Here is a 25,324-nt window from a genome sequence, read left to right on the forward strand (position 1 = left end):
GTTTTATTATAAAAATGAAAGATATTAAGGGTAGAGCTTTTTCCACACTACTAAAATATATCCAGAATGTTTGCATATTGTAGAATTGCAAAAGATTAGTCAGTTTTGCAACATAACTCATTTTTTTCTAACTCAATTAATAGTAGTTTAAAGGTTTTTAAAAAATGTAAATAGATTATATATATACTTAATTCTTTTTAAGGGTGAAACTTTATTTTAAGTTTTTTAAAATATGAAATTAAATAACATTTTATCAGATTATGTAGTGTCATGAAAGATAAGGGAATTTCAGGATAACATGTATAAAATTCTGTAAATTTGGGTTGAGTAAAGATATACTTAAAATAAAGCATTCCCTTTGTAATTTTGATTTTTTTTCTCAACATATGGGTGTTAAAGAACATGTAAAAATGTTTAAATATTAAATTACTTTAGAAATATTTCCTAGTTTTAAAAGTACTAATGCAGTGTTTTAATTATAATGGTAGTTATTTGAAATTTTATATTATGTTAGCTTGAAACTTAACTTTGGTGGTGTGTATATTAACATATTTCTGTCTTGTTTCTTCGCAGCAAGGAGTAAATAATGCTGAAAAATTTGACTATGTAAGTGCAATATAGAATTCCATTTTCATACTACATTCTTTATATATTTGTTTTTTGATTACTAATACTTCCTAATTTTGGTTTATAGGTGATGCAGTTTTTGAATAAGATGGCTGGTAACGAATATGTTGGATTCAGTAATGCAACGTGAGTCTGAGTTTTAGCTTAGGTTTTTATAGTTGGTCATTCCTCTTTAACAAAATAATCTAGATTATATAATTTTATTTTTAATACTCTTTTATTTCTTCTCCTATATACATATGTTTATGTACAATAATGTTTTTAGAATTAATACGCTCTAGATCCTGGTACTTACTTCATTGAACAAATAATTAATTAAAATCCAATTCTTAGAAGGAAATGAATGATTTCTAAATTACTTGACAGGAACATTTAAAAATGCTTTAAGCGATTTTAATAAATTTCTTATAGGTAGCCATAGTAATCAGAAAGTACCCCAAGTTTACCTCAAATTACTGGCACTTATTCAATTTTCTCTTTGCCTATAATACCTGTCTCACTCTTCTTATCTCTCTGTGCCTAGCAAACTTGATTTTTACTCCAGTTTTTTGTTTTGAAATTTGCAGCCTACAAAAAAGTTATGTTTCACTTATATTTTCTGATTAATATTTTGTATCCTTTGTTTTTATTCTTATTATTTCTTTTTAGATAGATAAAAATATGTGCATGTTTCGTGTCCTTCTATTCCTGTTATCACTGCTTAAATTCAGCTTTCTGCACCTCTCATTTCAGTAGTCGCTTGATATATCATTCTTCTTTTCTGTTTTTCCGTTTCCCAAACAAATGTCAAGAGTGATCTTTCTAAACTGTAGATTTGACTAAGTAACTTGTTGAAAGCCTTCAGGCTGTGTTTTGTGCAGTTAGGAGCCATTACATTTTTTGGCATTCATTGGCCTTAATAATATGGTCCAGTCTCCTTTTCTAGTTTGATGTTTCTTCATTCTTCTTCCTATTCCACTTACTCAATGAAGTTCTGTCTTTTATAACTTTGTTCTTGCTGCATGGAATTTGTCACTACCTAGACTTCCCCCTGAAACTGTTAGTCCAATGAGTCCTGCACAAGATCCATCTTATCTGTTCCTCTCTCATTGAAATTTCCACAGATTTCCTCAGTTTGAATTAACTGTTAGACTTTCGGGAAAAGCAGGATTCTACAAGTTTTCAGTATATTGTAATGATGGCATTTTTGAGAATTTTTAAATTAGCTTCTTTGTTCACAAAATATGAATATTAGCAAGGATATGAGTTAATTTCTGTTCTTTTATAGCTGAGAAAACTAAGACTGAAAGAATTAGCATCTAAAAGGTCTTCCCAAGACCACGTAACTAGCCTGTTGACAGAATTGAGATGAGATAACTCAATAGTTTTGACTCTTTAGTGTAATTTATACTGTACTTTCCTGTACAAATTAAAGAACATACACATTTTTACAGAAAGTAAATAAATATTTTTTTCTTCTAGGTTTCAGTCAGAAAGAGAAAGTGGAGATCGAAATTTTGCAATAGGATACTACTTGAAAGAAAAGAAGGTTTTTAAATTTTTGTTTCTACTTGAAATTGTACTTTCGTTCAATAAAACTTGACCACACACATGCTAAGAACTCTACAATGTCCTTTAAATAACTACTTATTACTAGTTAAAGTGCAGAAGTGACTGGGCATACTAGCCCATGCCTATAATTCCAGCTTTTAGGGAAGACTGAAGCAAGAGGATTGCAAGTTAGAGGCTAGCCTCAGCAACTTAGTGAGACCCTTTTTCAAAATAAAAAATGGGAATGTAGCTCAGTGATAGAGAGCCCCTAGGTTCAATACCCAGTACTTTAAGAAACATAACAAAACAAAAACCCAATTTTTTGCAAAGCACTGTAGTCAATATTACCAAATTGTTAATGTTATTATTAAATTTATTTTTTGTATTTGGCAATATTCAAACATTTGATGAGTTACAGTAATGCAAATTCTGCTTGAGGGTTAGCCCATTATTTTAAAGTACATTGCCTGATTAGTTGATTACCTTGATTAGTATTATTATTATTTTTTGTACCTGGAACTGAACTCAGAGGCATTTAACTACTGAGCAACATCCTCAGCCCTTTTTCATATTTTATTTAGGGTCAGGGTCTTACTAAGTTGCTGAGGCTGGCTTTGAATTCTCAATCCTCCTACCTCAGTCTCCCAAACTGCTAGAATTATAGGCATGCACCACCATACCTGGCTACCCTTGATTTCTTAAAGTTTAATTCTTAAGTCTAATAACTTGATTTAAGACTCATCAGTTTATCATTGTCAGTTAAATTGGTATCTTGAAATTGTGTGATGTTATGTAATGCTACATTATTTCAGGTTTATACCCTTTTATAGGTTACATACTATTTTGTTCTCAATTAAAATGAAACTTGTGTATTTTAAACTCAATCATGACATAGTCTTATAACTTATATATATTTTATTCTGTGTGCCTATGTTTCTAATTGCCTTTCTATTTTTCAGTGTTTTCCAGAAGGCACAGACATGGTTGGTATACTAGACTTCTATTTCCAGGTAATTTACTGTAATTGTATAAACTGTATATATAAATAGATGTCACAGGTTTTGCAAATATAACATTTTGCAGATGTTTCTGAAATCTTGATTGTCAACCATGAAAAAATTAATTTTTCATTGACTTTACATAAAAAGAGAAGCCCTCACAAAAGTTGGTGGTCTCGTGTCAATATCTCCTAAAGAATACATGCCTCAGAATGGAACAGGGAAACATTTTTTCAAAAACTTAAGTGATATGCAGTTTTAGAAATTGGATTCTCTTAATTATAAATGGATCTCTGTTTTCTTAAGTTTTGTTTTTTTGGGAGAAGCTATTTATCAGAGTGCTCGTATCTAGTATTGTAAAATGTCTTTTTCAGCTGACTTCCTGTCTTTTGTAATCTTTGTTACTACTGTGTTCTGGCTTAGTTGGTGCTAGAATAATAATTGTTTAGCTTACTTCTGCAGTGTCACATAATGAGTGTTTTGTAAGTTAGAGTAGCTCTCAGTATTCATAGGTCTGCAGGGATCAGACTATGCACATAGGCAGCAGGGAGCAGACCCTGCACATAATCTGATGTGGTATAGTTCTGTTTAGTATATCCTTTCTTGTAGTATATGAAGCTACATAGTAGGCTGTTTTATATATATATATATATTTTTAGATGTCAATAGACCTTTATTTTATTCACTTATTTGTATGTGGTGCTGAAAATCAAACCCGGTGCCTCACATGCCAGGCAAGCGCTCTGCCACTGAGCCACAGCCCAGCCCCTGGCTGTTATTTTTGATATCTAGTTTACTATACTTTGCCTGTCTTACTTTTGAAGGTACTTTAATTTTAACCTTTTAGTGATTTTATAGTATATATGTTAGGGAGGTTGATAATGAACCAGAATTTTTTAATTTGTTCTTTTTAGATATACATGACAGTAGAGTATATTTTGACATATTCATACAAACATGGAGTGCATCTTATTCTAATTAAGATCCCAGTCTCGTGGTTTTATATGATGTGGAGATTCACTCTGGTGTATTCATACATATTTCCTTTTCATAGGAAAGTTACATCAGATTCCTTCCCCTATTCTTGTTCCCTCCCTCCCTTCCCTTCATTCTCCTTTGTCTAATCCACTAAACTTCTGTTTTCCTCCTCCCCACCTATTGTGTATTAGCATCGAGTATTAGAGAGAACATTTAACCTTTGGTTTTTTGGGATTGACTTATGTTGCTTAGCACAATACTCTCCAGATCCATTTACTGGCAAAAATCATAGAGACATTCTATTTTTATGGCTGAATCATATTCCATTATGTATATACACCACATTTTCTTTATCTAGTCATCTGTTTAAGGGCATGTAGGTTGGTTCCATAGCTTAGCTATTATGACTTGAGCTGCTATAAACATTGATATGGCTGCGTCACTGTAGTATGCTGATTTTAAGTTCTTTGGGTATATACTGAGAAGTGGGATAACTGGGTCAAATGGTGTTTCCATTCCATTTCTTTCTTTTTTTTTTTTTTATTGTAAACAAATGGGATACATGTTGTTTCTCTGTCTGCACATGGCGTAAAGGCATACCATTTGTGTAATCATACATCCACATAGGGTAATGTTGTTTGATTCATTCTGCCATTTTTTCCCTTCCCCCCCTCCCCTCCCACCCTTCCCCTCCATCTATACAGTCCTTCCTTCCTCCATTCCTGCCCGCCTCCCTAAACCCAACTCCGACCCCAACACTAACCCTTCCCACCCCCCATTATGTGTCATCATCCACTTATTAGCGATATCATTCTTCCTTTAGTTTTTTGAGATTGGCTTATCTCACTTAGCATGATATTCTCCAGCTTCATCCATTTGCCTGCAAATGCCATAATTTTATCATTCTTTATGGCTGAGTAATATTCCATTGTATATATATACCACATTTTCTTTATCCATTCACCAATTGAAGGACATCTAGGTTGGTTCCACAATCTGGCTCCATTTCTTTTCTGAGGAATCTCCATACTGCTTTCCAGAGTGATTGCACCAATTTGCAGTCTCCAGCAACGTATGAGTGTACCCTTTTCCCCACAGCCTCACCAGTATTTATTGTTACATTGTTACATGTTTTTGTTTTGTTTTGTTTTGTTTTGTTGTTTTTTTTGGTTGCCATTCTGACTAGAGTGAGATGAAATATCAGTGTAATTTTAATTGGTATTTCTCTAAATGCTAGATTTTGATGGAAGTATAGGTTATGGTTTATCATCTGCCTAGTGTGAAAAACCTTGAATTGAGAATCCAGACTGTCAATATAAAATTCAAGGTCTATCCTGACATTATTAGCCATATAATTCAGTTTCAGTTACTGGGCCCTAGTTTTATTTTCTGACATATCCCCATCCTAATTATATTGAAGATAACATGGGGTTGATATGGGAGAAATGCCTTTGAAACTTAATAAAGTCTTATGTGAAATATAGTATCATTTTTATTCTTATCCAATGAACTTTACTTTTTCTCCAGCCCATATAAATTTTTTTATATTAGTTAAAGTTTCTTTTCCTTTAGAATATATATTTGATTTTGGATATTATAGCTTAGGTGCTACTAATCTACTGTGAAATTTCTATACTTAGGGCAAAAATCAAGAGATAATCAGAGGAATAACTAACTGTTTTGGGAAAGGGCTACATCTAATTTGTGAACATCCATCAAATTATTCGACTATTCTTAAATTGGCATTTGTCAAATTAGGGAAAAGTCACTTTACAGCAAACAAAATTCCAATTAATACTAAGTATAAATTAAGAAGTGATCATTGGAACTTAATCTTATTTCATATAGAAAGCCTTCTGGGATTAAATCAACCTGTAACTTTTGGAATCTAGGGCAATATTGTAAGTAGATTTTGTAGTTCTGGAGAAATAGAGAAATTGTGTTAATATAAAAGGGAAAAAGTCAAAGTTGATCAAAAAGTGGTTCCTAAGAGCTGTACAAACTGTGTTCTGATTCACTGTAATTAATTTTCTCTCTCGCTGTTTCCAAGCTTCTTTATACTTCTTATAGATTTTGCAATATGACTGAAGAAAGTTTTAGAATTTGAGAATCCAATCTTTTCTTCTTTCTTTTCCTTTCCACTTTCTCCTAAAATTTTGGTGGTTGTCATTTAAAAATTAAACATTGAGGAATTTATTATTTTAGTTTCATTGGTAAATTTGGGTTTAGTATGATAAACTATTTCTATTAGATTATATTTAAATGCAGAAATTTTGTGTGACTGTCCTCTTTTTTCATTCATCATGATATATCTATCTCCCATAGTAAATATCAAATAAATATAAGTGACCTAAAGATAACATTATAGTTTAGGCTCAGAGAGCATTCAAGCTAGAGCTCTCTTAGATATTCTTCCCTTTTATCCTTGCATGTTGCTGTATAAATGGGGATGTTGAGCTTTCTTAGGTAGATGAAATGTCAGGCAGTTTTGTATTTTTTTCCCCCAAAGTGGTAATTTCTTATCTTGAGGCTAGTTGTCATAATGTTGTTTTATGTTGCTTTATCTTAAAAAGGTTAACTTAGCTTATTTTTTCCTGTTGTGTTAAAAATAATTACGCTTATATAATCCATTACATAATTAATATTAAATAGATTTGAATCTTACATAAGACAATAATAAATCTTAGTGCTTAGGAACAGACTCTAACCTTGTTCTGCCAATAAAACTCTGAATAACTTTGGGCAAATCAGGATATATCTTAAAGGGGCTAGAACTTTAGTCAGTTAAAATCTTTGGAATATCTTCAGGTTACATTAAATTTATCTCTTTGAGAGAAATATTTCAGATATGTATGAAATACCAGATAAAACAGATGATCTTAGAAGTCAACTATAATACTAGAAATAGTAATAGCCTAAATTTTCAGAATTCTTTTTTTTTTTTTTTAAGCTGTGCTCCATAGAAGTGACTTGTGAATCAGCCAGTGTGATGGCTGCAACGCTGGCTAATGGTGGTTTCTGCCCAATTACTGGTGAAAGAGTACTGAGTCCTGAAGCAGTTCGAAATACGCTAAGTTTGATGCATTCCTGTGGCATGTATGATTTCTCAGGGCAGTTTGCTTTCCATGTAAGTAGTTGCTTATTAATTTTTTCCAGCAAGAATCTAGTCTGCACTGGTTTTTTTCAAATGTAGTTTGAACTTTGCTTCTAAAGCTATATATTAATTTTTGAAAGAAAGGCTTATTTTCAAGGTTAATTTGTTACAAATTGGTAAGAAATAGTTAAATAGTCTACCAGATGTCCTTAAGAACTTGGAAGTTTAAAAAACCTCATTGCTTCTGCTTGTAAAGCATTTCCACATACAAGGTTAGTACAGACTTTCTACATTTTTATTTGTCATTGTTTAGCATTATAGTGACTGCATACTTCAAGCATTCCATAAGTTCAGAAGGAGTGCATAGATGTGATGTGTAACATCTTTTGTTACATCCATAAATGTTTTAAAGGACAAAGTATGAAAAGTTGTAAAGTAGGTAAAGTTGAAGCTTAAAAAATGTACACCTTTAAGTTCTATTGTGCATTTGCCTCTATGAAACATATGGACCTTTCTTATTTCATCTTGTTCATATTATGTCATATTGTAGTTCTAAAATTTTTTATTTTGGAAAATTTCAAGTATACTAAAATAGAGAAGTGGATTTAATGCTACCTATCATTCATCTTCAATAATTATAAATACATGACTAATCTTGTTTCATCTGTGTGCATACCTACTTTTCCCCATCCTTGTCACATTTCAGTATGTAAATCCAAATAATAAAGACTCTTAGTAAGACACAAGAGTACCATTATTACATATTAAAAAACTTAAATATTACATATTAAAACATTAACATTATCTTTAATCAGTATTAAATTTAATATCAAGATAGTTAGTGTTCAAATTTCCTAGATTGTTTTATACATTATGATTTTATCATTTTATGGTTTGTTTGACTTGGGATGCAAATAATGACCATGTGCTGTGATTGGTTGTGTCTCTTTATTTTCTTTTAATCTATAGGTCTCTCCATGCTCTCTCTTTTTCTCATTATTTTTGGTTGGGTCATTTATCCTGTAATTTGTCTTGGTCTAGATTTTGTTTATTATATACGTTCTCTTGTGCTTTGTATTTCTTGTGAATTGTTCTGTCCAATTCAGATATTTTCCATTGGCTTGTTTTATTTGGTTTTGTGCAAGAGCACCTCGTTTGTGTACTTTTATCAAGAAGTACTTAATGTCTGAATGTTAGTAAGCCATTTATAAATACTGCACTGATGGTACTAATTTTTCTTTTATCATAATTGATGTCAAGTTATGCATAATGTAAACAAACTTTCTAAAGAGGATTGATTTGAATTACTATTTATTTCTAAATCTTCCTCTGACAGTATATCATAGAAAATCTTTTAAGAAGATATAATTTCTCATTATTTTCAGATTAGAAAATGTTTTTGGAAATAACTTTTTATATTTAAAGCATTCATCCGAAACTATTTTATAGTTTGTCTTTTATTTACTATATTACAAATGTTAATAAATACTCATCTATAATATTTTAAATGTTGAAATTCTCTTGTATGGTTATATGCCATAATTTTTAAACCAGTTCCTCTATTATTGAACATAACAATTCTTATTTTAAAATGTTTACATGAATATTTATTTTATCAACTTATTTTTAGGTTGGTCTTCCTGCAAAATCTGGAGTTGCTGGGGGCATTCTTTTAGTTGTCCCCAATGTCATGGGCATGATGTGCTGGTCTCCTCCTTTGGACAAGATGGGCAACAGTGTTAAGGGAATTCACTTCTGTCATGTAAGCATTCTTATTGAAAATAATAACCATATAAGTTAAACCACCCAGTAATTCTATTTTTTACCTGTTTTCCATAGTTTTCACTTTTGGTGCTGTGTCTGCCTGTGTGACACTTGCTGGGTAGCCATGGAAATACTCATGGAGGATCTTCAAGTTGCTGCTACCAAACAGCTCCTTTTTAATTTTTCTCACAAAAAGTTACATTTGATTGATGCTTATGTTATAATTTTCATGGTTACAGGTGGTTTTCAAAAACTCACAAAATATACAGATAAGTAGTTTAAAAATCAAACTTTAATTTAGGTTTAAATTTCAGTTTAATTAAGGTTTATTGTATCATTAATATACATATTTGACTTACTTATTACCTTCCTTTTTGTGTGTGTGGAAATAAGCACTGCAAATTTAAGTTTTTAAAAGTTGTGCTGCTTTTGATTAGTTCAGTATTTTATTGTTGCCTAATTTTTGCTAATGTTTCACTTCATGGTTTTTACATATATTACTTTCTAGAGTCCATATTAAGTACAATAATGGTTTTTGCAGATTTTTTCTCAATTAAAATTTGGATTTATTATTTAGTCTTTTATATTTTATACAAACTAGACATTGACCTTGGATTGTATATAAAATAAAGTATAATAGATTGTAATCAGAATTCTGACATATTTTCATGGTACTTTACAGTTATTTCATTGAAGAATGCTTTCATGTGGCCTGTTATAAACTCTGTTTTACAGAAGGTGAAAGACAGTTTGAGTTACTGAGTCCTATGATCATGCTAGTAAGAATGTTCTCAGGACTTGTATCTTTCTTTATTCTGATTTTACTTCTCTTCCTTATGCCATGCTTCTTAGCATGCAGTGGTTGTTTGTTTATTTTTTGTGGTATTGGGGAGTAAACCAGGGGGCCTTGACCACTGAGCTACATCCCCAACACTTTTTATTTTTTATTTGGAGGTAGGATCTCAACTAAATGCGGAAGCTAGCTTCAAACTTGAGATTCTCCCACCTTAGCATCCCTACTTGGTGGGATTACAGGCCTATATGACCATGATGCCCAGCTGCAGTGGTGGTTTCTATGAGATAGTAGTTAAGTGGACAGTATATGCACAGATTGTTAAAATGTGAATAAACATAGCTAGTGAATAACCAATTTCTTTTTTCAAATTCTTTTTAGTTATACTTGACAATAGAATCTATTTTGATGTATTTATAAAGCATGGGATCTATATCTTATTCTAATTAGGATCCCAGTCTTGTGGATGGGCATGATGTTGAGATTCACTGTGTTGTCTTCATATATGTACATAGGAAAGTTATGTCAGATTCATTCCACTGTCTTTCCTTATACCTATTCTGTGTAACTCTTTACAGGATCTTGTTTCTCTGTGTAATTTCCATAACTATGACAATTTGAGACACTTTGCAAAAAAACTTGATCCTCGAAGAGAAGGTGGAGATCAGAGGGTAAGCCAAAGTCTGTCTTAGATCATTCTGTAATATTCTTTTAAGAGAGAGATTGAAATTCGCCTGTTTAAAACTTAAGTTTGTTAGTGTTCTCATGTCTTTCCAGTCACAAATGAATGCAAACAAATTGTTGATGCGTTTATCTTGGATTACCAGTATGTAGATATTAAATATGGCCTTTGGTATTTAAATTGGAATTAATTAGCCTAAGAGTTGGGGCTGGTTTTCTGCTATTTTGAGGAAGACTTTTAGAATTGATTCTGTTATAAAAAGATATTGAAAGGTGTTACATGCTATTAATCTAAAAAGAAAGTCTTTTTTACTCATAATATTTGTCATAGTTCTGAATTAAAGTGTATTTCAATTCCTTGTCTCCTTTGTGGATAAATATGTAAAGGTATTACAATATTAGTGGGAGATCTTATGAAGCCTCTTAAGTTTTATAATCCACTATAGATGAAATATTTTTTCTACCATGAGTGTTTCATGGAAAATCCTCATGCCCCTGAAGTCCTGTTTATTATTACAATGTCTGGCTTCATATTATTATACATTTCTATTTTACAGTTGGTAATAAGAATCAGGACTTAAACTTTTTTTTTATCTATATGTAGGTTTTTACTGGACCAAAGAACTTATATTGAGAATTTTAATTCAGCACCTTTGTATTCCATAGGAAAAATGTTTATAGTAAAATTACCTATTAGACTATGAAGCACTTATAAATAATTTTAGTATATACCAAATAATTTTTGTTAGTGCCAGATTAAATTTTTATTAGTTGCAATCAAAGTAACTTCTGATAATATTTGAGAATTATGCCAAGTTAACAGAGTATAAACTTTTATGGGTAGTCAACATGAGTAACATGAAGTAAAATGTCAGATGGTGGTGGGTGAAAATGTTAACAGATTTTAATAACGTTCATTGAAAAATACCATTTTATAGCTTGGACCTTTCTTCACTCAAGTACACTAATAAATTATGTATGTTGCTTGAACAACTAGCATTCCTTTGGACCATTGGACTATGAAAGTCTCCAACAAGAACTTGCTTTAAAAGAGACAGTATGGAAAAAAGTGTCACCTGAGTCAAATGAGGACATCTCTACAACTGTAGTATATAGAATGGAAAGTCTGGGAGAGAAAAGCTAAAGAAATGGGTTCTAGTTTCAGAATGTTTCTTCACTTAACCTTTCAAACATCTTTAGTTTTTTGCAAACTATAAATATTTATTTGAGTTTTTTATGTTCTCAACCTTAGGTGCTGGAGCCATAAGCTTTTTATTTTTATTTTTTATTTTTTTGCTTGTAATCTTTGTAAAAAGATAATAGATTAAACAGTGACTTTGTTGGTCTTTAAAAAGTATTTGCAAATGAATAAAGCAAATTTGCTTTATTTTTTAAAAATACAAAAGAGAAATTTTTTAAAAACCTTGATTTAATTAAAAATTTTGCCTGTATAGCCATAGGTGTCATTTCTTAGTTTTAAAATCTACAGTTGAATTAATAAATTATTGCATTTAGTTTTTTTCTTTTCTAGTTTTAAAACTGACATGATGTTGATAGTAGCGATGGAAAGTACTTCTATGCTAAATACAAAACTAAAAATTCAAAATAATGAATTCCAAATTTATTTATAATAGTAATAGATTATAAAATTATTTTAAGTTTACATGAATACCATTTTTAATGATACATTGGCTTTAAATTTTTAAAAATTTGTTTAAAACTTTGTCAAACACTTTAAAATATATTTCCTTGCTTCGTTACTGTGCAGCTCCTGAGTTCTGTCAGAACTATCTTGTACAGGAGTGTCTTTACATTACTGAAACCTTCCAGCCAAAGAATTTCATTGTTAAAAAGCTATAATGGTTACTCGGAAGGAGAGATGGTGTGTGTCTTCAATATGAATTTTATTTTCATATCATCCATATAACTTTTTCTGTTATATTTAAATATGAATGGCAGATTTTGATTTTAGCTTTTAATAATTTTATTCTAATAATTTCATAAATGCTAATGAATATTTCTTTTGTGATAAATTATAACATCTCATAAAGTTTGTTTTATTTGAATTCTCTTGGAGTACTTAGGAAATGAATTTAGTCTGAAGGTAGTAAGTGTGCTACTAAAATATGTTAAATTTGAATCCTTTTGTTCATTTTTTAAAATGCAATATTGAGAATCAAAACTTGTTTTTAAGGGAAGAATCATAGGTTCTGCATAACCTGATTCCAAATAATTATGCACAGTATTTTAAAGTCTGTCTTGGCAAAGTGATTGTAAAATTCTGTAGGACCTATTCACACTTCTTCCTTCTTCCATATATCTCCCTGGTTTTCCCCATAGTTTCAAGTTCTTTTTTTTTTTTTAAATATATTTCTAAACTTGTAAATGTTGTGGGGAGAGGTTTGAGAAGGAAACCTTTATGGCTTCTTAAAATGATGGCATATATGTGGTATGGTAAAGTCTGTAAAAGTAAATATAGTATAGCAAAAAAGACTTCACTGAGCAATTTAGATATCTTTTACAGTTTAGATATCAGGTACAAATATAGATATAGAAAATCTTGGTCATATGATGTTTTGAGTTTGAGAACTGTGTTATTAGGGGAAAAGTTCCCTACCAGCGAAAAGCCTTTTGGACATAGGTGTTAAATTTAAATATTTAAGTAATTATATGAGACGTTTTAGAGGATTTTATTAAGGATTTTATGGTTGCTTGAATGTTCTGCTGATAGTCAGCTACATATCCTAACTGTATGTTTCTCAAGGCCTCGCCACTGCTGAACCTATGGACAGTGGCACATTTGTGTTAGTTCCACCAGGGCCATTTGTGATTCAGGTAACTAAATGCCTTAATTGGAATAAAGGCTTTATTTTATTTTTTCCCTCTGTGATCTAAATTGTTACCTTTTCCCATTTTGCTCAGAGGTTTTATAAAATAAAAGTTGTTTTCATATGTGTGCATATTTACATAGATTCCAAAACTTTTGTGGCACTTCATATAATGTTGAGAAGGCCTAAATGCACACTTAAAAATGAAGTAGGATTTTCCAAACTGCTGTGTTTAGAGATGTTTTTAAGAACAAGCATCCAGAAATTTTTATAGGAAGGTATGAATGGAAGAAGAGGTAAGATGCTGTGAATAGGCCCATACATTTTTAAAAAGAAAAGCTTTGCCAGTGTAAGTACATATTTTGATTCCTTCAGTATTCTTAATACCTTTTCAAATAAAGTTCTTGAAAAGTACCCAGTATTGGGTTTAATGTTTTGTGCCATTACTGATTCTTGATATTCAAGCATTTACAAGATAGCATATTTGTTTTTCTTTTTTTTCTCCTTTTTTTTGGCGTCATTAACATTTCATTTGAAATGCATATTCTTCTTGATATACTTGGTTTTTTAGCATAAATGTTGTGCATTTTATCTTAGTGTTTGAATTAAAACATTTGTGTTGTTTAGCTTTCTTTCATTTGCTTTGTATATTTAATAATGTACCTTTATTTTCCAGTATGCCTACTTTTTGTATTGTACAATAAATTTATTTTAAGCTGATTTTATTGTTTTTTTTTTATATATATAAAAACAACTATAACATTTTAAGTACAACAAATGGGATTTTAACTTAGGGGAAAACTATCCTTATAAAGATACTACGAAAAACTATCCTTATACTATTCGAAATGTTTATTTTTCTGAGACTGCCTCAATGTGAAACTATAAATACTCAAAAGACTTTATTTGATTTGATTTTTTTTTTAATGCAGCGTAGTGTTGGTGGGTTTTTAGGGGAAGAGGATGTTTCCTATTGGTTTTATTAGGATGTTTGAATAAAGACCTTTCTCATAGTTCCCCCCTTGATTAAAAAAAATAGCCCTATTCACAGGATTTTTCTGCTATATTATGAAGAATATGATTAATGTTATTCATTATGTAACTTTCATTTTATCTGTTGTGCCTTAAGAGCAGGAAAAAATTGTTAAATGAAATGAAGAGTATCATAGTATTATATTACAATAAAACTGTTATTCGCAGTTGACTTAATATATATTAAGAACAGCTATAATATAGAAATTCACCTTAGCTTCTTTCTTAATGGATTTAATTTTCAGAAGGAATTTTTGTCTATTTCCATAACATAATCCAAATTATAGAGACTGCATACATTGTGGGTCCTGTACTTTTAACATTTTTCTATTTGATTAAAACTGCCATACACCTAAAGATATCCCAACTATATTGTAGAAGTTTTAAAATTTGCTTGCTTAATTTCTATTAGTATGTGGATTTTTTTTTTTAATTTCTTTTAGGACTAGTTACTAAGAAGTTTCATTGAGTATTCAGCATATGTAATAGTATATGATCATCCTTGTTTTTAAAGGTGAATTTTTTAACCTGTTTGAAGTAAAAGAAAAAGAGACTCAAAATGCTTGTGGTCTTGACCTGACAGTGTAGCATTTCATAGGTATATATGTATGTGGAAAGAGCTGTTAACATATGTTGATAGCATAATGTGTGGGTATGTTGTATATGTATGTGTTTGTGTATTTATTTTGTCTCCAGTTTTAATCTATTTATATTCTGAAGGTGACCCACCGTTCTTTCCACGTAGTATATTATGCATAAATGGTTCATTGATCTATTATATTCCTTTTGTGGTGGCATATACCTGTAATCCCAGCATCTCAGGATGTGGAAGCAGGAGAATTGCAAGTTCAAGGCCAGCTTTAGCAATTTTGTGAGACCCTAAGCTACTTAGTGAGATCCTATCTCAAAATAAAATATATAAAAAGTGTACCTGGATTTAATCTCTGGTACAAAAAAAAAAAAAAATCTAAAATTTTTGCTGTTCCCAGATTTATAAAATACAGTATATTCTACTTATTAAACTTGACTTTGTGGTTTCTGTTGTTCTTGTTCCTATTCACTACCAGTACTGTCAGGGTAAGAGAGTAACTAACAATATTGGGGAACTCCGGTACAGGGAAGAGGTTTGACTTCAAGCACTTCCCAGCATTTATTATAAAGAAGAATTGGCCAGACACTGTGGAATGTACCTGTAATCCCACTAGCTCAGGAGGCTGAGGCAGCTACCCTCAGCAGTTCTAGCAACTTGGTGAGACCCTGTCTCAAAAAACAAAAGAGGCTGGGGATGTGGCTAAGTGGCTAAGTGTCCCTAGGTTTAACCCCTGTACTCCTCCTCTCATAAAAAAGGGTTTTATTCAGTTTAAATAATGACCTTTTCAGGTTGAACAGTTTATGGAATGGTTTTATTTAGTTTACTGTATACCATTTTTAGTTTTAAAAATCTTTACTATTCATTTGTAAGAATTTTGAATTTTTTACTGAACGATTTTGAAAATACCAGAATGCATTTCAAAAGATGTATGATCAGTCCATTTAATATGTGATTTCTTTTCAATTCCCTCTGTACCATTTATATTAAATATTATATTTATACTTGTACAATAAAACCAAAATTAGATGTCAGAGATTCGGTATATACGGGAATTTATTACCAGATATCATGGCCTAGATCTTCATTTAGATTTATTCAGGGTGAACTTTACCTTAATCAGTCCATTCTGTGTCATGGAGTTCAAGGGCAAAACTATATATGAACATACTTTCAAATATATCTAAGTTAAGCAGTATTTCTTTTATTTCAAATTATAATAAATTAAAATGTTCGTTTCTTACCTTGCTTAGAAATATAAGAAATTTATTTGAATTGGGAGAGGTTGTTTTATTCCCCTCCCAATCCAATAGTTTATTACTATAAATACCATAAAATGTACATGATTCTTTGAATAAACGTAGAAAATTATAAGGGCATCTGAGGCAAAATCTGTCCTAGGTAAAACAGAACTGGCAAAACTTGATGTTTTTTAATTTTCTTAATTAGAGTTCTTAATTTTCTTAAGTAGTAATAGAGATAGAGAAGATACTTATTTCTGAAACAGGAAGACTGATCATAAATCTTTACTAAGTAATTTTATTACTATGGAATTCAAACTTTATATTCTATTTATATTTTGTGAGCATATGAAAGGAAAATTTAAGATTAACTGTTTATCATTTGTTTTATGGATTGTATTTCCCTTTCATTAATTTTTATAACTTGTGATTAATAGAGATTTTTTTAAACAATTTTTTTTTTTTTGTAGTTGAAGAAGAACAGAATGCTTTTATTTTATTTGTTTATTTTTATGTGGTGCTGAGGACCTTTACCCAGTGCCTCCACATGCTAGGGAAGTGCTCTGCCTCTGAGCTACAGCTGAAACTCCGAGATTGTTTAAATACTATGTGCCATGTGTATAAAGCCTGTTTTGAGTAAGACTTTACTTAATGATTTCTTGATTTATCAACCTCTAACTAAAATGAGGAGGATAGTAATTAGCACTTAGATGCATTATTTTTTTACTGATATCTGTGGTATTTTTGTATAAATTACAACTAACAACAAATTACAAAACACATAAATTGGAAAACTGTCACGTATTACCTTAATTTAAAAAAAAATGAATTATCATGGCCTCACAAAGCTTATATTAGAGGACTGGGGTTTATAAACTGAGTGGTAAAGTGTGTGCTTAGCCTGCTGGAAGTCCTGGGTTGGATATCTAGCACCAGAAACAAACAAATAAAAAATAAAAAGTTCATATTAGAACAAGTGACCTAGTGCTCACTACTTCTGGCAATTGATTTCATAACATGGTTACTCAATTTCCCCGCGCCCCCCCCAGTACTGGGGATTGAATCCAGAGCGAGGCAAGTACTCTACCACTGAACTGTATACCCAGTCCCTGGTTATTCAACTTCCTTTTCTTTGTTTTGTTTGTTTGTTTGTTTTGGTACTGGGGATTTAACCTAGGAGCACTTAACCACTGAGCCACATCCCCAGCCCTTTAAAGCCAAATTTTACTATCTGAGGATATGATTTTTCTAGACACAGTATTAAAATAATAGTCTTCCTTTCTCTAAACATTTATCTTTCTTAAATACTTTTGATTCAGATACCTGAGATGTTGAAATTATCTGTTTGGAAGACTTAGCTTTTGGAAGGAAAAATTCTTACCTGAAATAGTTTTTAAAATTTTATTTTCACATTGCATTCCTGGTGATTTTTATTTGTATAACAAAAACCTACTCAGCAATTACACTTGAAACCCTGATCTATAATTAAATTCATATTATGTAAACAGCTGAAGATTTTTTTTTTTTTTAAACATAGTTCAGCCTTTCTGGATCTGGTTCTGTGTACTTTCATTTACCATAATCTTGTATTTTTTAGAATCACAGAATTGAGCTCCCACTCCTCCCAGCTCCCTTTCCCAGCTTTTTTACCACTTTATTTTCTCTATTAGCATATTTTCATTTTAAAAAATGTTTTGATGGAGTTGTTCTGTTGTATGTTTTGTTCAACAGACTTTATTTTTAGTGAGAAGAATAATTGGCATTAGCTAATGTGACTATATAAGTTATTTTGTCGTCTGCATCATCAGCATTTATTAAAAGTATTTAGTTGTATTTTTCAGTAAACAATAATATGCTGGAGTTAATAAAAACTATTAAAGTTAGAAGTGAATGTTATAATTGTATAGTAGTTCTAAAAATAAAACATTACCCTGGAACCTTTGGAAGAAAGTGAGTGTAGCAGAAATGTGACTCTAAAAATAAACATTGTACTGCTGGCTTTTAAAAATATATTCCTTTGGGGTTAGATTAAATATATAAGTAAAAAAAGGTTTTACATAAGCAAAAGCTATTCAAGTTCTAAACAAATGTTGACAGAAGAAAAACAACTTTTTTTCTTTGCTTGTTAACTTTCCCCAGAAATGTGCAAAGTAACTGCCTACTTCCCTTGTTGTATTTTAAACATTTGGATCAGTAAGTGACCTCGGAACAAAGTTTCTGATTTTTTAATTTATTCTATTTATAGAGCATATTGTCTTCAGTATCAGTTTCATAATTTGGGGATTTTTAATTTTTATTTATAAATGAAAATGTATATTGTGTTCTTGAAATGCATTAATTTTTTAAAAACCTTTGTTGACTTGTAAAATGTTAAGACTTAAAATATTGTTACTCTCGAGAGTATTATTTTCTGGGCTTCAGGTGTAACTTAGTGGTAGAGTGTATGCATAGCATGTGTAAGGCCCTGGGTTTAATCACCAGCACCAAAACCAAAACAAAACAAACAAAAAACCCAACCAATTTCTTAATTGTCAGAATTTAAACTTGTCTGGTTAGCTCTTTTCTCTACAAGTTTATAAAAGTGAAAAACATTAACTTTTAAGAGTAAGGCCCTTATTTAATTTAACTCGTGCTTGCTTTTACAAGTGTGTACTAAAATAAGAATGGTGCTGAAATATTAATGTCAACTATGGAAGTATATCCAACTACTCATACTTGAACCATTCTGTTGTAAATTTCAAATTGAAATCTTGATCTTCATTCTCTCATTAAGCTTCTCTTTAGTCCTGGGTTAGAATGAACAGTTTTCATTATTTTCTATGTAACTTTAAAAAATTATCACTAAAGGGTAATGTGTATGTCTTTTGTAGGGACAACATGAAACTTAATCCTTAAGTCTTGACACTTCTTCCACTAAATGAGATTAATGATGCTATATAAGACCATGGTACATATTATTAATTGAACTCTGCCCAAAGTCTATTGTTTTATTCTTTCTCCTATTAACTCAAAATTAAAGATTATAATTGGAAAATTCAATATATTACCTTAAATTAAATATTATACTTTCTTTTTCATTCTTTTTTATCATTATTCATCTTTGACTAAAAATGAGATAATTTTTAAAATTATATCAAAGTTGCTCATGAATGGATTTTCATTTCTGAATATTCATGTTGCTCATATCTTTACTTCCAGATCTTTTTAGTATTGTTGACATTTGCCATTCTAGCTTTAAAAAAAAAACCTGAAACGTAAGACTTGAAACAGCTTTTCTTCAGTAAAGTGTAGCTTTATTCTTTATTATTTTGTGTAAAGTCTTGGGTACATGCATCTTAGGTCCAGATCTGTGCACACAGTTTATAACTTAAATGAGGAAATAGACCAACTAATAATGTTTGAGATGAGTATTTGAATTGAGATGAATGAACATTTTCTACACAATGAAATTTCATTGCCATCTTGATGAATACAGGACAAGCGATTTTGTTAAAATTCTGTGGTGACTAATACCATTAATTCTCTTTAATCATTTAACCAATAAAAGATATCTGCCTTATCATCTCTTTTTACTTGAAAGAGAAACTTGAGAATGGGCCTGTGGAGGAGGGGGATAGAGCCTAACTTTCTATCTACCTGTTAGTGAAGTTTTTCAACTAAAACATGCTATTTCAACAGGACTTGGAGAACATATCTTTTTTTTCTTCCTGAAGGAGAACAAAAGAGAAAGAGAACTAGTTTACTGTGTTTTTAGCTAAGTAAAGTCTTGAAAAACTGTAATTTTTATTCAGTCTCAATTGCAGTTTTATTTTATATCTCCCATATTTGCCTACTATAGGACCAGCACTGATGTTTATTTGGTATACCTTATGGGTTAGGTTTTGTCGTGTAATTGTCTACTTATTCATGTGTTAGTATATTTACCTGTTTGGGGGAGCTATGGACAGTTAGAGGACAGTTTGTATATTGTGTTCTGTAGTATTTGCTCTGCAAAAAGTCTTACTGAGTACCATTGTGAAGCAGGGTATTTTTTTGTTAAAAAATTTAGGATCTTTACAAGCTATTAATGGATTGAAACTTTCAGTTTACTTTATGCTTTATGACTTACATGGCATCAGTGACTGCTGCATGGGTGTTTTAGGACCTGGGTAGGCTATCCAGTAGGCATGAACTTCAGTGTCTTGTTTTCTACCATTAAAAATCCACGTGCATTTTGCTCTACTTAAAGTCTTTGTGTGTGTGTGTGTGTGTGTGTGTGTGTGTTTAAACATAGTATTTACTTAGTTCTATGACTAAAATTTTCCTTCCTCAGTCCTTGAGTGAAATTGACTTCACAAAGTATGGAATTTGTCATTATATTTTTAATCCACACACAGTAGTAATTACACATTTGAAATAACCATGTGTACCTGAAATTGGCAGCAATTGAAAATGGAGAAAAATGCCCCATCCATGCCTATTCCCTATGCCAAAGACCTTGGAAATCGGAATTCCTTTTGTTAGACCCCTATTGTAGGAAGCTTAGAAGTGTACATATCAGAGCTAATTTTATTAGTCCTTCCTGGACCTAAACCCAGGTAACCTGAATTCATTCAGGCAGTCCAGTTTGCTAAAGTGTAACTGCAGACTTTACTTCTAAAATAACAGTTTTAGTCAAGTTTAATAATAAGACATTCATAATACACATCAACAGAAACCTAGGAACATCAAATTTTGAATAGTTGAATAGCATGTCTTCTAGGATTGGTAATAACTAATATTTATTGTAATTTACTACAGGTCAACTGTTAGTATAATACATGTTTCAAGAGATCTTAAATCCTTATAAAATCTGTGAAGTAGGTAAATACTGGGAAAAGGTATTTTATTACATCTATAGATTCCGATTATATTTGATGAACGTTCCCTATGGATGCACACTTTTATAGCCATGATTTGCACACCTCTTTTTGGTTACAGGGCTCATCCCTCTTGACCATAGACCATGCTTTCCCATTGTGAAATGTAATGAGTGGTCGGATGTGATGGCTCTCAACCTGTAATACCAGTGATTTAGGAGACTGAGATAGGAGGATCACAACCAGCTTCAGCAACTTAGCTAGGCCCAGTATCAAAAAATAAAAAGGACTGGGGATGTGGCTCAGAGGTTAAGTACCCTGTGTTCAATCTCTAGTACCAGTAAAAAAAAAAAAAAAAAAAGTGTCATGTTTGTGTCATAAATGTATCAGTTCTTAGGTGGTGATTTATGGTTGCCAAGCGTTTGAAGTAAAATAGATTTACTAATTAAACAAAAATGTGAGAAAAATTTCTGTCATTTGCTTAATAATTTCCCTTTGCAAGAAAGGTGTAAGAATTCTAAAATAATCAACCAAAAATAAAGTGTCAGCATACCAAAAAAAAAAAAAAAAAGTAATGAGCAATTTGCATGTCACCTTATTAATAACATTGGAATAGTCCATGAATATTAAAGGATGCTAACAATGTCAAAATGCCCATAGACCAAGGATTTAGGGAAAGCTATATTTAAAAAAGTTACCCTGTTTAATATAATCTGAAATGATTGTATTATTGTTCTAAAGTGTCTAGGTGGGAAAATTAAATTCAGTATTGTTTGATTATAGAAGGTAAAAAGTCCTAAATTCTATTAAAACCATCCTGTAGTTTCATTTTAGATATAAGTGCTTTTCATTATTTAGAAATGTTCTTGTTATGTACTTCTACAGTATTAATTGCAGATTAGCATGTTAGCACTGAAGGTTAATGTTTATCATAACTCTTACAAATCCTATTAGAAATTGCATTTTAAAATCTTTTTGTTGCCTCTAGATGTATGTCAGTTAAATTTAGCAATCTTTATCAAACTTTGTCCCTTAATGCTTTTCATAGAATTCCCAGTGGTATTTTCATTTGTCCTATTTACATGTAACAGTTCATCATGATTATTATGATCAGGAACTGTATTATCCAAGAATGAATTGATCTTTGTTCACATCTGTGCTTGTTTTTAGGATATACTTTTTTTAAAACCAGCAATGCTAGAATGATTCAATGATAAAGATTAAATTACTGTATTTGTCTAGATCCATTTATAATTGTCCTTGTATATGTGTTTTGGTTTTAATGACAGTGTTAAATCTAAGCACAGTCACAATGCAAGGATATGCAATATGTAGTACTGTGAAGAAATAATTCTGCTTTTAATCATACTTAAAAACCTACCTGTCTCAACCCCTCACTCTGGAAAATTGGTGTTTTTGTTAATGTATCAATTTTACATTTAAATTGCTCTTCTTAAAATTGCTTTTGTAATAAATGTATTGTGGTACAAAAATGGTCAGATAACTCTCATTCCTTTTTTGAAGCTGTATTCCAAACTTGTATGACTATGAGAAAGTGGCTAAAGGCACAAGCTCTGTTGGTTTCCAGGCTTTCATTTTAATATTCTCAATCCTTACTTTACTTAGTTACCAAATTTTCATCCTTTGTGTGTAGCAGAAATTATTTTCTACTTGTGTTTCCTCCTCTTCATTTTGGCAGTATATATAGGTCTCTTGTTAATATCCAAGATTAGATTCTTCAATATATAAACTAGTATTTATATCTTGCCTGTTATATGCCAGAAATTGCAAGGTAACACAAATAATATGATTCAGCTCATGATGTTTGTAATCTAGGAGATAGTTATTGAATAAATAATTACTAAAATAATTTAAATGGTGAAAGGTGATTTAATAATGATGCCTATAGATCTAGTTCATTTTAGCTATTATAAAGGAAGTGAATTGCCAAAATAGTATCTCTTATAATGACATTTTCGTACATTTGTAGCAAACTTCGAGACACAAATATACGGTGTAGCTAAAAGTATAAGAACATGAATGCCAGTCTTCAGAGAAAGCTTACTTCTCAGGGAGAAAGGAATTAGATGCAGAGAAAATAGTCAGCTCTTTGTTTTATTTTTATTAACTTTAAAAAATAGTTAAGCTAATATAACAATAATAAGTAATAGAAACATAAAGAGTGCTTGGAAATGATATGGAAAACCTTATTTACTCAGGGTGGTTGGGTATGATTGATTTTTCCCTGAAAGGTAATATTTAAGTTTTAAAGGAGTTAGAGGAAGAGTGGAGTAGATTGATAGATTAGTTTGACCTGAAGGTCCCAAAACAGAAAGGAGTTTTAGCACATTTTAGAAGGTAAAAGACAAACATCAGTGAAGAGTGAACTGAAGTGGATGGAAGATTGGTCCTGGACAAGATAGGACCATATTGTGTGTAGAGTGGGTAAACTTTCTCATCTTCAGTGTGCATCAGAATTGTTAGGATGTCCAAATTTTAAAATGCAGCTTCCTAGGGCAATCCCATAGCTTGATTCAATTGTCTACTTTTTTTTTTTTTTTTTAAATCAGGCACTGGTTTTTATTTTATCTATTTATTTGTTTTTGTGGTGCTGGGGAGTGTACCCAGGGCCTTGCACAGCTAGGCAAGTGTTCTACCACTGAGCAACATATCAGACCCCTTGTCTCCATTTTTAATGTGTACTCTAGGTGCTTCCACCAAAGAAACTTCTCTGGACACAGTTTGGGAAATATTTTTACAGGATCTATTAGATGCCACATTGAGTCATAGATTTTATTTCAATTGCAGCATGAAACTTGTAAGCTTGTGAAGAGAATGACTTGACTTGAGTTTTAAGCATTGCGCTGTAGAAAACAGACTAGAGGGAGACAAAAGTTGAGGTAAGGGACATAAGATGTGATGAGGCTTGGACTAGAAGAAAGAGATATGTATGTAAGATAGGATTAGCATGGTACTTGGTAGAAAGAGAATCAGATATCAAGTTGCCTGCCCAATTTTTAGTGTGGACAGCACTAAAGCTGCTGCATCTACTAAGATGGAGACCACTGGAGAAGCGAACGTTGGGAGTATGGAAAAAATAATTTAATTTTAGCTATTATAACTTAAGGATCTGATTACAAATATCAGGAGGTTAGTTAACAGTAGTTTAAACAAGTAGGTGGTTATTTTCCTAATAGAACAAAATGTCTAGGGGGAAACAGTCTAGGACTATTACCATTAGTAAGGTAAATTGCTTTCCCTGATTTAGTGGTGGAATGTGTGTTTGCCTCATGCTTGCTACCTTGTGCACACTGGCCATCTCACTTTTAGCCTCACCTGAATGGCCAAAGTGAAAGAAGAAAGGAGATTATTGAGTGTTACCTAAATCAGGAAAAATCTTTTCCAAATATCCACCTGACCCTGGGCAGACTAGTGACAAGGGACTCTAGGAAGGTATTTTTTAAATTGGGCACATTGCTACAGTGTGGAAAAGCTAACTTCTGTTTGAGATGTGTGGATTTGTGAGCTAATCAAGTAGTGATGTTGGGAAAGCAGTCAGATATGGGCCCAAACTTAGGAGAGTGGCATAAGCTGGAGATGCCGTTTTGTATGTCCAGCATTGAGATTGTAGTATTTGGAACATTGGTCGTATGCAAGATTACTAGGAGATAGTGAATAGTAAGAAGGAAGAGGAACCATAGAACAAATCTAGTATAATTTTCCTGTGAACACATGAAAATGCCTAAGTGAACCCAACCATCATGTCTACCCACAAGAATGGGGTCCTAATTAGAATAAGATATATCCTATCTGGGAGCTGGGGATATAGCTCAGTTGGTAGAGTGCCTGCCTCGCAAGCACAAGGCCTTGGGTTCGATCCCCAGTACCACCAAAAAGAAAAAAAAAAAGGATATATCTTATGGTTCTATAATTTTATCAAAATGGATCTACTATTATATATAAGTAAGAAGCACCAATAAAATCCAATATAATAAAATTTAAAAAAAGAAAGCACACTATGCATTGAAATTAAAAAAAAAAAAAAAGAAAGAAAGAAAGAAAAAGGTGGGGGGACCAAAGATTGCATTCTAAGGAACTCCCATTTTAAAAGTAGGGTAGCAGAGAAGGCAATTCCACTAGGGCAAAATACAGGAGAGAAAATCCAGGATAATGGAATATCAGGAGTCAAGGAAAAGAGCATTTCAAGGAGTTGGGAACCAGAGAATTAAGTAAGATGAGTGTTTTCCATTTATATGATATCTATCCTATTTTTCTTCTGGTATTGAAATGATTTGTTTGAAACATAATAATAATAGATAGCATGATCATAT

General features: G+C 31.4%; 1 protein-coding gene across 3 annotated transcripts in view; it reads left to right on the forward strand.

The window, feature by feature from the left end:
- Gls (glutaminase) overlaps positions 1–25,324 on the forward strand; it is a 78,874-nt gene that overhangs the window by 36,109 nt on the left and 17,441 nt on the right. Inside the window, exons 8-15 of one of the 3 annotated variants that reach the window (XM_047543638.1) lie at positions 574–606; positions 695–753; positions 2,089–2,155; positions 3,117–3,167; positions 7,084–7,260; positions 8,858–8,989; positions 10,363–10,455; positions 11,463–14,007. In XM_047543638.1, the coding sequence (XP_047399594.1) occupies positions 574–606; positions 695–753; positions 2,089–2,155; positions 3,117–3,167; positions 7,084–7,260; positions 8,858–8,989; positions 10,363–10,455; positions 11,463–11,609 (759 nt within the window). In that variant the 3' untranslated portion in view covers positions 11,610–14,007. Of the gene's footprint in view, positions 1–573; positions 607–694; positions 754–2,088; positions 2,156–3,116; positions 3,168–7,083; positions 7,261–8,857; positions 8,990–10,362; positions 10,456–11,403; positions 14,008–25,324 lie in introns of those variants that run through there. The other 2 variants (XM_047543639.1, XM_047543637.1) reach the window with 2 other exon arrangements.

This window comes from Sciurus carolinensis, chromosome 3 (genome assembly GCF_902686445.1).
Source record: "Sciurus carolinensis chromosome 3, mSciCar1.2, whole genome shotgun sequence".
Taxonomy (NCBI): Eukaryota; Metazoa; Chordata; class Mammalia; order Rodentia; family Sciuridae; genus Sciurus; species Sciurus carolinensis.